Source organism: Convolutriloba macropyga, chromosome 14 (genome assembly GCF_964194025.1).
Source record: "Convolutriloba macropyga chromosome 14, txConMacr16.3, whole genome shotgun sequence".
In the NCBI taxonomy this organism is placed as follows: Eukaryota; Metazoa; Xenacoelomorpha; order Acoela; family Convolutidae; genus Convolutriloba; species Convolutriloba macropyga.
The window spans coordinates 32,670,974-32,687,032 of NC_134481.1; the positions used below are offsets into that span (position 1 = coordinate 32,670,974).

The window sequence follows — 16,059 nt, forward strand, 5'->3', positions numbered from 1 at the left end:
GTGCTGACTTCGAACCACTGACTGCTGAGTATATAAATGCATCCATTTCTGATCATGGAAGTGGGGGGAATGACAAAGAGGGAGTTCCCGGTCCCGTATCTGTTGATCACCAGTCGACCCATCTTCTCACATATCACCACAAATGTCTAAAATAGGGACTTCATAATACTATTGCAAACATAACCGACTAACGCCAGGCGAATTGCTCTCAAACGACCTGTGAGCGGTTGGCTTTGTCAGTAACTAGCTACGGTTTAGGGAGGCTAGCTTTAGTTTAATTGAAGGTGGGTGGAGTTAGCGCGGCGGGGTAGGCGCATGAGGTGGGGGGGGGGGGGGGGGGCGTCGAACGCTCTGGGTTACGAGTGGAACAATGTGCTTTTGGGGTGTGGGGGGGGGGGTCATGAAGTGGGGGGGTCAAACTCTAAGAACTGCCCTTCACACCATGAATTAATGCCTCCAAAGCAGTTTCGGTGAATCGCATACTGAGATTCTAGTGAACCGAAGGCTCTAAGAGAACTTAATGGCATTACGTGTTACCTGGTTATCCTGTTTTTGAGGAATAAAAAACAAAATGGTCAGAGTAAAAATTTGTCTAGCAAAAAAACGCATTAAAAGAGATTGCAAGACTAATGTAATAACTACAAACTTCAATTTACTATAAATCTTTATAGAAGAACTAGAGTTGGGCACTGATTTGTTAGAGTATTGATTAAAATGCTTACAAAAGCTCGGAATTGATTGAAAGATGCATACAATAGCTCGGAAATATCACAAACGTCTCAGAGCACATCGTCACCCGAGTCAATATGTCAGCAGAAAAAGGCGGAGAGCAAAGTAAATTTTTATAAGACTTACGGTGAAAGCTTCGAAGAAATTTTTCATCAATTTCACCAAATTTCTGACAAAATTTGACGGCTAAACTTATCGTAATGCTACTAAAATAAATGTAAGGAATACGTAAATGCGTAATTTGGGACCTTAGTTTAGAAAATGCCATTTTTGAACGTAAGCAAAACGTCGTTATATTTGTGTTGGTTGTACTTAGACAAAACAAATAAAACCCTTATATTTTAATTCTTCGGTTTGGTTGGTATTTAAAAGTAATGAATCTTCTGTATTTTCGGTTGCTTAGATTGAGTAATAAAAATAACAAACCGTCGGTAAGTTCGGTTTTCAAATCATAGGAAATCATATGAAAATGGCTTATGTACTTGATTTCTCATTATCATATCAAGTCTCAGTGAGTGTGATTTAAAGAACTGAATCCCCACCAACCTTCAACAAGTAAAATAAATTTTTAACTTGAAAAAAAAACACAAAATTTTTGTTTGTTCAATCAGTTTTTAAATGAGCTAAAGAAAAAATTAATCAATTTCCAATTTTTTGCGTAGAAATTTTCTCCAAGAGGTACGTTTGAAACCCCTGTGATTAGAAAGGTATCAAAACATTTGACTACATTATGATTTTAAGAAAAACACATACTTTGTATTGAAAAAACGACCATTTCTGACGTTGAAAACCTAACATACCGAATCTCAGAACCAAACATACCGGATCTAAGATACCCAACATACCGAGCATATCGCGCGGTTTTTGTTTGGTCTTCTGGACTTGGGGAGACTCCCACAAAACCGCCAAGTCCCAGTTCGTGTAAAATCTATAATGTGATTTGTGAAGTCCTCAGATTAATATTTGCCCAATGTAAAGTTATGCACGGTAATTTTTGATGTGAGGTCTAGAGTCCTTGAAAGAAAAAACATAGCCGGCAGATTGCCGGAATAGCTGCGAAAGAAAAGACCTGCGTGCCATATAATAGAGATAGAAACAGATACAGATCTAAATTGAAAAAAAATCGACGCTGCTCAAAAAACTAGGCTAAAAAACATTCAGCGATGAATTAATAAAGCACGTTAAAATTTATTCCACAGAAACCTCTTATCAGGGACCTTTACTGCACATATGAGTTCCTTTGACCTTAAACAAATTCAAATTAAACTTAAGTTTTAAAGTGCAAAAGTCGTTTTAATGAGTGAGGTAAGTCACGTATGATCAAAATCTGATCACGAAAATAACCTAAAAACTTTTGCTAAAGCGAGTGAGAAATGACGTCAGGCGCGCAAATGCTGTTAGTGAGAAGAAGAAGTCATTCAGAAAATTTGACTTTTTCAGCTTTGCTGTGTGATCAAATGTAAAACGAAAAAAGAGCGTCAGAAACGAAACAAAAAAACATAGCAGGACAAGTCCTGACGAACAATTCAAAGAATTTTCATTGACTAAACAAAAAAACTAGACCTAGAATGGACTATGAGTGAATTGAGAAAACCAATTTTAAAAAATCAGATCAAAAAATAAGAAAAAAACAAAATATCAATGTCAAAATGCCGCATGTGAACAAAAAAACCCACTAGCGAGAAATGAAAATTTAATTCAAACAAATATAGGCCTAGAATGAGCTGTGAATGGATTGCGAAAACCAGTTTGAAAAAAATCCGATCCAAATAATCGAAAAAACAGTAAAAATCAGAGTGAAATTGCCGCATGTGAACAAAAAACCACTACCGAGAAACTGAATTTTTGTTCAAACACAATTTTCGCACTCCACTTTAAAATTAGAGCGAAAAAAATTCACGCCGCAAAACCACTCGCTTTTTCGCTCCATTTCCTGTTTCGGCGTGACCAAAATCACTACTCCAATTTGACTTCAAAAATCATGAAAAATGTGTGAATAGATCTTAAAAAAAAGAAAGCGCCCCAATACAATTCAAATTCTTTGAACTGTAAAAAAACCAAGAGCACCGCAATATAGCTTCGCTCAGCTTACAGCTTCGCAGCTATAAAAATGGAATTGAAAAAATGTGCAAAATCTACCAATTCGGAGGTGATTTTTGAGCAATGAGCAATAAACGAGATTAAAAAGGATTGTCAATGAAGATTTCAAAAGAACTTCGAAACTGATATCCGGGTATGTTACACATCAACGACAGAATGGACTTGAAATGTCATTAACTATAGGCTGCATATTTTAGGAAAATAAACTGAATACAATTTTTTAGTTCACTCCGCGTACCTTAAGCTATGTCTTATGGCTTAGGTCTAGCCATGTCATGGTTACCCTTTTTAGGTTTTTCTTGCCAAGATCTTGTTTCTTTGAACCCATGGAAGGGTCTTGCAAGTTTGTGCATATTTTGATGTTATCTCGCCTTAAAACATATCGAAATTGGCAACATTTAACGTTTTTACCACACTTCTTTAGCTCTATACTCACCCCCGTCCGAAGAGGGTCTAGTTCTTCCAGGGGGATGTTGAGTAGATCTGGGGGAAATGGCAGGTAATCCTTGGGTAACTCAGCCCCATCTACCAGAGCGGGATCAAACTTGATCTTCTTATCCTCCAGGTCGGGTGTCTAAACAATCACCCTAATAAGCTTAATCAAATAATTTTAATATCATGACACTTAACGATATTAATAATTTATGATATCGCCATCATGTATTTCCCCCATAAACAAAACCGCTCGCTCACTCGTAAAGCCCAGTATTTAGCACGTACCCGAGAAAAAGAGCGATCAATCAATTCAAATATTTGTTTAACCAGCGTTTAACCAGCTATGAGGAAGCCCACTAAGGTCGCGAACAGAGGACAGGGCGCGACTAAGCCATGAAGTTTTGCAACAAATTGATAAAGTGCTCGGTCGACAATGATTTTAACCTGAAAAAATTCCGGAATTCAGCACTTCATTAAACATAGCTGGCAGATTGCCAGAAAATAGCCGCAGTAGATTCGTAGATCGGCAGTCTAAAAACAGTAAAAAAGACAGACCAAAAAAAAAATTTGTCTTTTCATTGAAGGCTGATCTGTTATATTTTGATTAAAAATCTGTATAAGTTCTGGCTGCCTCTATTAGCTGATCTCAAATAACCTTCATTTAGAGTGACACACACCCATTTGACCTTATCTCTTTGAATTAAAGTAAATAAAAGTCAATTTCAAAGTGAGGAAGTCATTTTTGAGATTGAGGTAAGTCAAGTGTGACCAAAAATTTAATCACGCGCATGAACAAAAAAACTCGCTCCACTAAGAGCGAAAAATGACGTCACACATGCAATTCAGTTGAAATTGCATGAACGAATGAACAAAAAGTGGCTGTGACGTCATATGGTCGTAACAAAAATCATGACGACGAAATAAAAAAACATAGCAGGACAAGTCCTGACGTACAATTCAAAGAATTTTCATTGACTAAACAGAAAAACTAGACCAAGAATGGACTATGAGTGAATTGAGACAACCATTTTAAAAAAAATCAGATCAAAAAATAAGAAAAAAAAAACTGAAAATCAATGTCAAAATGCCGCATGTGATAAAAAAACCACTAGCGAGAAATGAAAATTCAATTCAAACAAAAAACTAGGCCTAGAATGAGCTGTGAAAGGATTGGGAAAACCATTTAGAAAAAAATCTGATCCAAAAAATCGAAAAAACAGTAAAAATCAGAGTGAAATTGCCGCATGTGAACAAAAAACCACTACCAATAAACCGAACTTTTGTTCAAACACCATTTTCTCACTCTACTTTAAAATTAGAGCGAAAAAAATTCACGCCGCAAAACCACTCGCTTTTTCGCTCCATTTCCTGTTTCGGCGTGACCAAAATCACTACTCCAATTTGACTTCAAAAATCATGAAAATGTGTGAACAGATCTTAAAAAAAAAGACAGCGCCCCAATACAATTCAAATTCTTTGAATTGTAAAAAAACCAAGATAAGGCCAATAATAGCCTCAGCTATCGCTGTGCGGCTATTAATAAGACTTTTCTAAAAGCAGTCGTCTTAAATACTTTCTTATCGAAGTAACCATTTTACGCAAATTTCCTCAGAAAATTTATTAGTTAGTTTTACTGAGCAAATTTATTATTTCTGGACAGAAATTTTTAAGAATGTTGACTTATGCCACCTTCAAATTTACAGTTTTATAGTCTGGTTCAAACAGCGCACGGTCGAAGTAGGCCTGTAACAGCTTGTCAACGATTCATGAGTGTCTGCCACCATTCTGCGCAAGTCGGCAAAGAATGTGTTTATGCAGAGACTTGTTTAATTATCACCAATTTTTAATAAATTTTCTTTTGCTAAATTTCAGCACCGGGGCCGACCGCGCACAGCATTGAAGTCCTGAACCATTGTAAATCCAGAGACTGTATATGGACTTTTTCATACCTGTACAGATTCTGTTCGTGTTACAGTCTACACTAATCAGTGTCTTTTTCAGAGTAAAATTGTACTTCTGATTTCATCCTGATTTTGATCTGTTCATAACTATAATCATACAATAATCAACCTAATAAAAATTATTGTAAAACTCTTGTCAGCCTAAAACCATTCTGTTTTAAACCTGTTTCAGCTCTGGTTGTCAGCCCAAAATACATTGTTTGTAACCTATTTCAGCGCTGATTGTCCATTACACCACAGACATAGTCACTCCATACTACATCACAGCAAATGCATATTAAAATAATGCTACATCACACTACAGGCATACTCACTCCATACAACATCCAACTACAACCATACTTACACCATACTACATCACACTACAGGCATATTGACATCATGCTACATCACACCACATGCATGTTCACACCATACTAGATCACACCAAAGGCATATTCACATCATACTACATCACATCACAGGCATGCTCACACCATACTACATCACAACAACGCCACATTCACAGCATAAATCCGCGTTGCACCCGAAACGGCACCCGAACGGACCCCAAACGCACCCGAATGCACCTCAATCGCTGCGCGTCAATATCCAGTATCAGTATCAGCAGTAGTATGCAGCGTGTATGTAGCTGTTAACTGGTAATGTGTCATTAAAAAATGCATGCATTTTGCATGCCTTCTACATGTTTTCCGCGAATGCTCAGGTAGTTTCATCGTTCTTGAGAACTTCACTGTACTGTTTTTGCACTGAAATTACTCTGAGCAGTCTGAATCGTTGTTCTCGTTTTTTTTTCTGGGCATAATGACCACCTTTTTTGATGTAAAGAGGCTGTTTCTTTACTGGTTTTACAAGTCAATAGGGAAATTTGCAGGTTCGGTACTGAAACACTCTGGGTGGTAAAACAGGGCACTATGTTGCCTTCCCAATGAACACAGAACCACAGAAAATCACAATCCCCGCTCAATTCTTCAATTGTGTTGCATTTAATTCATGCATGAGTACAGTGAATATCTATGAATAGAAAATAACTTTATCTGCCGCTAGTCCTTCATAATTTACCATCACATGATAGAAACTTCAAAAAAAGAATAACTTCCCTCTCAACGGAACTGATCAGCCAGATTTTCGTAAACTCATTTAGATCTCTTTATTTCTACCCAACAGTTTTTGGTACATATTTTGGACTTTTTTTGCATTATCCATTATTTTTTTATTATTTTACGCACTATTTGTAACAAAATGCAACTGAGAAGAAACACAGCAGAAGGTTCTTTGGTCCGACATGTTTCAATTACAACATTATTTTTATAGTTTATCTAACTTTGTATAGAGTAGTATTTTAATAGCTTATCAACAATGAAACCACCATTTTATTTTTACTTGACCTAGCACCCAAAACTGCTATGGACTCGTCAATAGGAAAGTTGCTGAAAAGTTGCTGAAAGTTTAACACATATCAGAAGCTGTCTGGAAAAACATAGAAACTCATATTCACACATAAAAAATAAATTCTTTAAAGAGAACTTTTGGATAATATTGGTAGACAATGACATTAAATGTAAAAACAGATGGCTGCACTCCTTAGCATGAAAGATTTCCAGCTAACGTAAGGCTCACATAGCTGGACTACAAGCTGCAACTGCATATAACTTTTCACATAGAATAAGTAACATTTATAATTGCTGTCACCTTTTGTAGGATGTATCTATGTATCAATAGGCATTTCAATCCCAATAATTTTGAGAAAAATCAAAGCCTTAATTTTTGAATTGAAGAAACCAAAAGTTATACAATCAATACCTTATTCAGGGATAACGACGCTCGCATATCAAACTGCATGAGTACTTTGCCTCAATTCGGGTGAAAATATAATTCCATATTTTATTTTTGCTTTGAAAAATAATCAATATCAGCCTGAAATGAGTGAGATGAAAATATTAATGCAACAAATAAAGTATGGGGAAATCGTTAAAAGGAAAACAGTCAACAGTAACCGCACCAAAACGCTTCCTTTAGGATCATCAGATGCCACTAAAACTAACAAAAGCTTTGCATCATCAAACTTCAAACTTTGATAACTTTCAGTTTTAAACGAAGAAGGCTCATGAATTGGGGATATCGCGTCAAAAGCTTTCTTCAAGTGAAAACAAACTGCGATGCAGTCAACATTGCAATCGCGTATATATTTTTTTCAAGAGAAATCTCGTTGTTCTCGATTTTTTTTGATAGCATCACATGGAAGCTAGCACCATGACTGGGTATGCGATTCCTTCAAATTACAATTGTAGCTGCAAAATCCAAAAGCATTTCTTCCTTGGGACTTTTTGAATCCGCTGAAAACGTTTCGCTAGATTTTCCTTCTCTGTTTCATGATTGTTGTGGTATAGTATGACATTGTATTAAAAGGGGCTATCGATTTGGGTATACCAAATCTGTGTAATTTTAAGTAGATTTAATTTAGTTCATTTTGTTTATCATTTAGTTGTAATTTCAATGTCAATTTCCCGTTTGAAGATCAAATCTTCATATTTCACGTTTATTCAATTTGTTTACAATTTTTGTCTGCAAACCCAGTCTGTTCATGTAGTCTTGTGATTTGAGTTGCCGCGTTTGGAGTTATTTCGATGTTATCAAATTGTTGATCAAATTCAGTTCATTGTAATTTCCCCATTCTTCACAATTCTTAATTCAAGTTTAGTTGCCTCTCTTTTAATCTGAAATCCGCTCCGCTAATCACTCAATTGTACCAAAACAATTATAAGCCTCATTTCGCTAAGCGAAACAGAAGTCTGTAAATTAGAGCTAAAATCATGCCGCCAATTGCACACATATTTAGCACTCAGAAATACGGATTTCCAAATTACAAAATTAATAACGAATTCGCTCCGCGAAATAGCAAATAATTCTGAACGGTAAATCTTGTAATTTGGCACCGCTAACTCACTCCGAATACAGTAACGAAATCTGTATGACATGGCGCAGTCAGCTCGCGAATCTCGGAAAACACCGCTGTCGATAGAGCCATTTTGGGAACGACCAACTTCGGATCCTCCTATAAGATGGGAAAAGTGGCGCATTCAAGTAAAAGTTGCTATTCTTGCACGTGAAAACATCACACTAGATACACTTCTTCAACCAAAACCAACAACGGTACGACTACCAGTTGAACCGGAGTACGAGATGGCAATTGAAAATGCGACAGACGAAACAGAAAGAGATCGACAAATAAGGAATAGTCAATTGAAATTTCAATGGGACTTGAAATGCCAAAAGATAACGGAGGCAGGTGTTTTATGCGGAGAACGACCATGGCATCTCTGTGACCAAAAATGTGTTTCACTTTTGTATCTCAGCATCGAACAGAGGGAAGACGTCTCCTAACACAAAAATTTCCGCATGATAACATCTACGATCTCACTACCCTCAAGCTCTGGGAGATGATGGAGATAGCTTTCGTTCGTCCTAGAAATATCACTTTTGATCGCTATGTGTTTTTCTCAAGAAAGCAGAAAAAGGCGAAACGATAGAACAATTCTACAGTATTTTTAAAGAACTGGCGGAAAATTTTGACTTCGAAAATTGAGAAGAGGTAATAATCAGAGACATCTTCATCACGAACATTCAACGCGAAATTGGACGACAACATTCAACTTGAACTCCTTCGCGACACAGTTGACCCGGAAAGAGCACTCAGTATAGCTGTAAATATGGAAATGGGCCATCAAAATCAACAAAGAATTTCATCAAACAACAATAACAGCGCAGCTGGGAGTACAGTAAATGCTATACAAACTTTCAATAGATTTCGCGGCGCGGGTGCACGCGGAAATACGTCAGGCAGAGTAGCAGTCAATCGAGCATCGATTGGTCAGTGTAGAGGATGTGGTCAGGTTTGGACTACAACCTATCGCCAGGTTTAGCCTGCTCTGGGTAAGAAATGCAATCATTGTGGTTTGCTCAACCATTTTGCCAAGGTATGTCGGAAAAAATTAAATACTACACGACATTCTCATCAAGGCAATCGCATCAATAATGTAGAAACTGCGGAAGCTACAGAACAAAAACAGATTCTGAAAATCAAAATGTTAATTATATAAACTATAATGAACAATTCAATTCTGACTACGATTCTTCGGACGATAATTACGTTGCAACGGTAGAAAATGTTAGCACACCGCCTATTGCACTGCAAAATATGACGATACCAATTGGAAATACAGCTCCTCGATTCTGGTAGTGGTTGTACTATTATCAATATGTCACTCGGCAGGGAAATAATGCTTAATTGTGCGCAATCACAATGGTCCGACAAAAAACCACTCGAATTAAAGTCTTTTTCGAACGATACAGTTGAAACTCTAGGAACTCTAAAAACGCCAGTTCGTTGTAATGATTGGAAAATTTGAAGAGCAAAAATTACGGTAGTAGCAGACGGATTTACACCCATTTTTGGACGAGATTTTTTTGACCAATTGGGTATAACAATTTCACAAAAACCTTGCCCAAATATAGAAATGAACAACATAGAAATAAAAATAACAATATAAAAAACAATTTTGCAAGAAAAAAATCACTGGCGAAAGAATTTCCGGAACTAATCTCACGAATAGGAAAATCGAAGCACCATACAGTCAATTCAAAATTTCACAGAAATTACCGAGTCACGCATCAAAAAGGGAGAAAAGTGCCAATTCATCTTCAAACAATAGTAAAAATCGAACTTGCAAAAATTGTTAAATGAAAGACATATCAAAAAATTAACAAACTGCTTTGATCAGTTTTTCATATCTCCGATAGTCATTACAGTCAAAAAGGACCAATCAATCAAAATAGCATTAGATTCCAAATTCCTGAATAAAGCTATCCTCAAAAACAAATATCAGATGCCAAATATCGATTCGCTAATTCAAACGATTTCGCAAGCTCTGTCAACCACGCCGCAAGAGACAGCTTATTTTAGGACACTCGATTTTCAGTACGCTTATAGTCAATTAAATTTACATAGTGATACGGCCCGCCATTGTAACTTTAGTCTTGTAAGCGGAGATATGACCGGCACTTATCGTTTCAAAGCGGGGTTTTACGGTCTAACGAATATGCCAGCCAAATTTCAAAAAGCAATTGATTGTACACTCGCTGGCCTAAATAATACCTTCTGTTTTTTGGACGATATACTGATAGTAAGTAGAGGTGGAATTGAACAACATCTCGATCTTGTTCGGAAATGTTTGATAAAATTAGATCAAGAAAAGCTTCGAAATAATCTCGCAAAATGTCATTTTGTAAAAGATAAAATTGAATGGCTTAGACATAGCATCACTCAAACAGGCATAACAACATCATTATTGAAAAAAAACGAATGCAATCAAAAAATTATCTTTGCCTTCAAATCTCAAAAAAGTCCGATCTTTTATGGGATCAGTTCATCATCTAGGCAAATTTACTCCTAACCTGTTGCAATTATGTTATCCACTTAGACCCCTACTTAAGAAAAATACAAATTCTTTTGGTTGGATGAACATGAAGAACAATTCAAATTGATAAAAGAGAAGATTGCCGAAACAACCGAATATTAGCATTTTAATCCGGACCTAGAAACACGTATAAGATTTGACGCTTCACGTAAAGGTTTGGGTTGTGCATTAGGACAACGAACTCCAAAGGGTTTGCACACCGTGATTTTTGCATCGCGATTTTTGAATTCTCTAGAAGATCGATATAGCATCAATGAACTCGAATTATTGGGTGTTGTTTGGTCTATTGAACATTTAAAATATTATTTATATGGCAAGCCATTCACCGTAATAACTAATCATAGGGCTTTGCTTTTGATCATGAGAGAAAATAGAGCTAATAAATCCTACAATAGTCGACTAACAAGTTGGGTATATAGACTACTGCCTTTTGATTTCACGATCGATCATCTTCCTGCTTCAAAAATGGGACTTGTTGACTATATCTCTCGCGACCCGCAACAAAAAGCTGTTATTATATCTGCTTATGGCGAGCAATTCATAGTTGCTAAATTGAATGTGATTAAGCGCAGCGCGAAACGCTTCTTATTAGATGCTGAGAAATACATCGATTTTGCAGCGCAAAATCCGCTTATAAAACAAGCCTCAAATACTCCAAATTCCAATCACAAACTATGCAGTGAATTCGCACCGCAAAATCCAGAATATTTTGCGGTTACAGAAAATGATAATAGAATTAGCAAATTAGCACCAAATAACACAAATTCGAATACCCAAATCGAGACAGCGAACATTCCACACTCACTTTTTGCCTTGAATCGTTCTACAAAACTGTTGCCCAATATTTTGAACAATTTCCAACGACTCGCAAACAAATTCCAAAGTGTACTCATGATGTCCAACTCTGACGACGAAACCCTAATGCAAGTAAAGCACTCAACACCCTCTAAGGTCAAATTCGCTGACGAGGCAGGTCCATCAACGGCTCCCGCAGTGCAAGAAACACCCTCAACTCCCAATACCGATACCACAACGGTCACGTAGCCATCTATTGATGATCTTTATACAGATGCCTTCAATTTTGCGCTGTCCAAAATCTTTTCAAGCACCCTAATGGCCAGCCTGATTTCCAAGGACGCGAACTTCAAAGAGATAAGAAACTGCATTCTGACGGAAAATGAGGATAGATGCAAGCAGATTTCACCATACATCCATACTTTTCTGAAGGACTTTCACGTGAAGAATGGATGTGTGTACATCGATGACAGAAAAGCTATACCTCGATCAAGGATGCTTACGTAGCGGCAATTCACTCAACAACCCCAGGCAGCTGGGGAATGACAGATATGGCGACACATGCATGGTGGCCGTACATGCATCGGGACATAATAACAAAAACTGCAAAGTGCAACCCCTGGGTCAAAATAGATAAAAATTTAAAGTCCTTTATCCCTGCTAGCAAATGGGCACCATCAAAATTATGCAAAGTACCAAATGAAGAAATTCAAAAGAGAGGCGAGGAAGAAGTTAGAGGGGAACAAGAAACTGAAACATAGAAAGATTTCCGAAGACGCCAGTGCTGTATCATCCATTCATTCAAGGACACGAGAGCGCTAAGAGTGCGAATGCCGACTAAACCCAAAAGAACAGTAGTGCCAGCACCACCACAGTCCCCCTCAGAAAATTTATGTGATTTTGCGCCTCCAATGGAGCTCCCATTGACATCAATTGTGATTGCAGAGCCACCATCGAGGCCAATAAGGAAAGCCGCCACCAAAGCAACTGCAGCACTACAGCCATTATCAAAAAGGAAAAGATCTTCTCCGTCAATTACGGAATCAGACAAGCCGTTAGCGTCTGTCCAAACTTGCCCCCCAACAACTTCATCGTCTACAGCACCTTCGCGAAGCAAAGGAAGGCAGCTAATTAAACAGATCCAAATCCAAAATAAGTCGATCGTATCTTCAATCAAGAAAGCCGCAGCTCACAGCCAAAATGTAGAATATGTCGACCGTATCTTCAAACATAGCTGGCAGATTGCCAGAAAATAGCCGCAATAGATTTGTAGATCGGCAGTCTAAAAAAAAACAGTAAAAAAGACAGACCAAAAAAATTCGTCTGTTCATTGAAGGCTGATCTGATATATTTTGATTAAAAATCTGTATAAGTTATTGCTGCCTCTAATAGCTGATCTCAAATAACCTTCATTTAGAGTGACAAACACCCATTTGACCTTATCTCTTTGAATTAAAGTAAAAAAAAAGTCAATTTCAAAGTGAGGAAGTCATTTTTGAGAGTGAGGTAAGTCAAGTGTGACCAAAAATTTAATCACGCGCATGAACAGAAACCTCGCTCCACTAAGAGTGAAAAATGACGTCACACATGCAATTCGGTTGAAATTGCATGAACGAATGAACAAAAAGTGGCTGTGACGTCATATGGTCGTAAAAAAAATCATGACGACGAAATAAAAAAAAACCAAGAATAGGCCAATAATAGCCCCAGCTATCGCTGTGCGGCTATTAATAAAGAAAACCGCAGCTCAGAGCCAAAATTTAGAAACGGACTATACAGTGGGCCCATGTTCTCCTGTACAGACATATCCGACTCAGTATTATATTTCACCAAATTACGAGGGGCCAGAAACGTCCGCGACAGTCGGAGAAGCAGAAAAACTATATGAAAGTGATTCAGATTAAAACTTTCAAAAACATTATAGTATTATTTATAGTAATCAGTAAATATGTTATTAATTTCCTGATAAAACACTTCGTCGTTTATTTTGCCGAGGGGGAAAAGTTGTATGGTATGACATTATATTAAATGTGGCTATCGGTTTGGGTATACCAAATCTGTTTAATTTTAAGTTTTCTAAATTTAGTTCAGTGGGAAACGCTTCTTATTAAATGCTGAGAAGTACATCGATTTTGCAGCGCAAAATCCGCTTAAAAAACAAGCCTCAAATACTCCAAATTCCCCTAACAAATTATGCAGTGAATTTGCACCGCAAAATCCAGAATATTCTGCGATTACGAAAAATGATAATACAATTAGCAAATTAGCACCAAATAACACAAATTCTAAAACCCAAATCGAGACAGCAAACATTCCACACTCACTTTTTGCCTTGAATCATTCTACAAAACAGTTGCCCATTAATTTGAATAATTTCCAACGAATCGCAAACAAATTCCAAAGGGTACTCATGATGTCCAACTCTGACGACGAAACCCTAATGCAAGTAAAGCACTCAACACTCTCTAAGGTCAGATTAGTTGACGAGGCAGGTCCATCAACGGCTCCCGCAGTGCAAGCAACACCCTCAACTCCTAATACCGATACCACAACTGTCACGTCGCCATCTACTGATAATCTTTATACAGATGCCTTCAATTTTGCGCTGTCCAAAATCTTTTCAAGCACCCTAATGGCCAGCCTGACTGCCAAGGACGCGATCCTCAAAGAGATAAGAGACTGCGTTCTGACGGAAAATGAGGATAGATGCAAGCAGATTTCACCATACATCCATATTTTTCGGAAGGACTTGCACGTGAAGAGTGGATGTGTGTACATCGATGACAGAAAAGCTATACCAAACTCGATCAAGGATGCTTACGTAGAGGCAATTCACGCAACACCCCCAGGCAGCTGGGGAATGACAGATATGGCGACACATGCATGGTGGCCGTACATGCATCGGGACATAATAACAAAAACTGCAAAGTGTAACATCTATGTCAAAATCGGTAAAAATTTAAAGTCTTTTATTCCTGCTAGCAAATGGGCACCATTAAAATTATGCAAAGTACCAAATGAAGAAATTCAAGTTGACTTTGGCGGACCAATTTATAATGAAAAAAATCAAGAAGTTTACTTCCTTGCATGTATAGATCGATTTTCTAAGTTTCCGACAGCGGAGGTATTTGATAGAGCTAATGCAGATAATATTTTGAAATTCCTTCAAGAGTATGTTTTGCAACACGGAATACCTCGTTCAATTAGATAAGACCAAGCGCGATGCCAAACTGGTCACCAAGATAAAGCATTTTGTAGTCAAAATAATATACAACTACTTGAAGCTCCAATACACGATCACAGAGCAACTGGACTTGTTGAAAGGCTAAATCAAACAATCAAGAATCGTTTAGCTTGTATTAAAACGGCGGCGCGAAATCAATTTAACTTGAAAGCATTGATAATTTCTTTTATTTACCAGTTACGTATATGTCGTCAAAAGACTATAAAAATATCACCATTTGAAGCACATTTTGGCAGAAAAGCAAGTACTCCATTAATTAATATTTCAATGGAACCTGATTCTAATAGTCTCACGTATAAACGCATTTTGAATAAATATTTAGATTTGGAGATAGTCCGTTGGGAGGAACTAATTTCGGAAGAAAATTGGGATGTAGAGGCAAGAAGTGACAAAGAATTGGAACACAGCAGGGACAAATTGAGCAAAGATTCGGCCCCAAGAAAGAACGCAGATCCAGAGAAAGAGTCTATAGTGATTCCTCTTCCTGATGTTGGTCTGGCAGTGCCACGGACGGAGACTTCTCTATCATTTAAACTGGCCAAGAAAAAACCGAAGACCAAATGGTCGAAGAAAAGCGTTCATGGGAATTACGAGGCCTTGGCACCTGGTTCCTCAGTAGTCAAGACAGATGCATATACCTCCGTCATAATAGAACCAGGAAAAAGAGAAGTCACAATCCGCAATTCTGATTAAGAGAAATTTAGGACTAAGGCAGAGCGCCAAACAGAACTCCAAATTTACGCAAATATGAGGCCAAAAGTACCCTCCGGGAAAATAACGGAAGACTTGATAGACCAAAATGCAAGAGAAGCGAGGAAGAAGTTAAAGGGAAACAGGAAAACGAAACATAGAAGGATTGCCGATGACGCCAGTGCTGTATCATCCATTCATTCAAGGTCACGAGAGCGCTAAGAGTGCGAATGCCGACTAAACCCAAAAGAACAGTAGTGCCAGCACCACCACAGCCCCCCTCAGAATATTTATGTGATTTCGTGCCTCCAATGGAGCTCCCATGGACATCAATTGTGATTGCGGAGCCACCATCGAGGCCAAAAAGGAAAGCAGCCACCAAAGCAACTGCAGCACTACAGCCTTTATCAAAAAGGAAAAGATCTTCTCCGTCAATTATGGAATCAGACAAGTCGTTAGCGTCTGTCCAAACTTGCCCCCCAACAACTTCATCGTCTACAGCACCTTCGCGAAGCAAAGGAAGGCAGCTAATTAAACAGATCCAAATCCAAAATAAGTCGATCGTATCTTCAATCTAGAAAGCCGCAGCTCACAGCCAAAATGTAGAAACGGACTATACAGTGGGCCC

The 16,059-nt window shown here is 37.8% G+C and overlaps 1 protein-coding gene across 1 annotated transcript in view; it reads right to left on the minus strand.

Annotated features, from left to right (window-relative positions):
* The window catches only part of LOC142352907 (sodium channel protein type 4 subunit alpha-like), a 48,244-nt gene that overhangs the window by 26,524 nt on the left and 5,661 nt on the right, over nt 1-16,059 (minus strand). The window contains exons 3-4 of the mRNA XM_075405062.1: nt 3,266-3,403; nt 9-146 (exon numbers count right to left, since the gene is read on the minus strand). Of these exons, the coding sequence (XP_075261177.1) occupies nt 9-146; nt 3,266-3,403 (276 nt within the window). The remainder of the gene's footprint in view (nt 1-8; nt 147-3,265; nt 3,404-16,059) is intronic.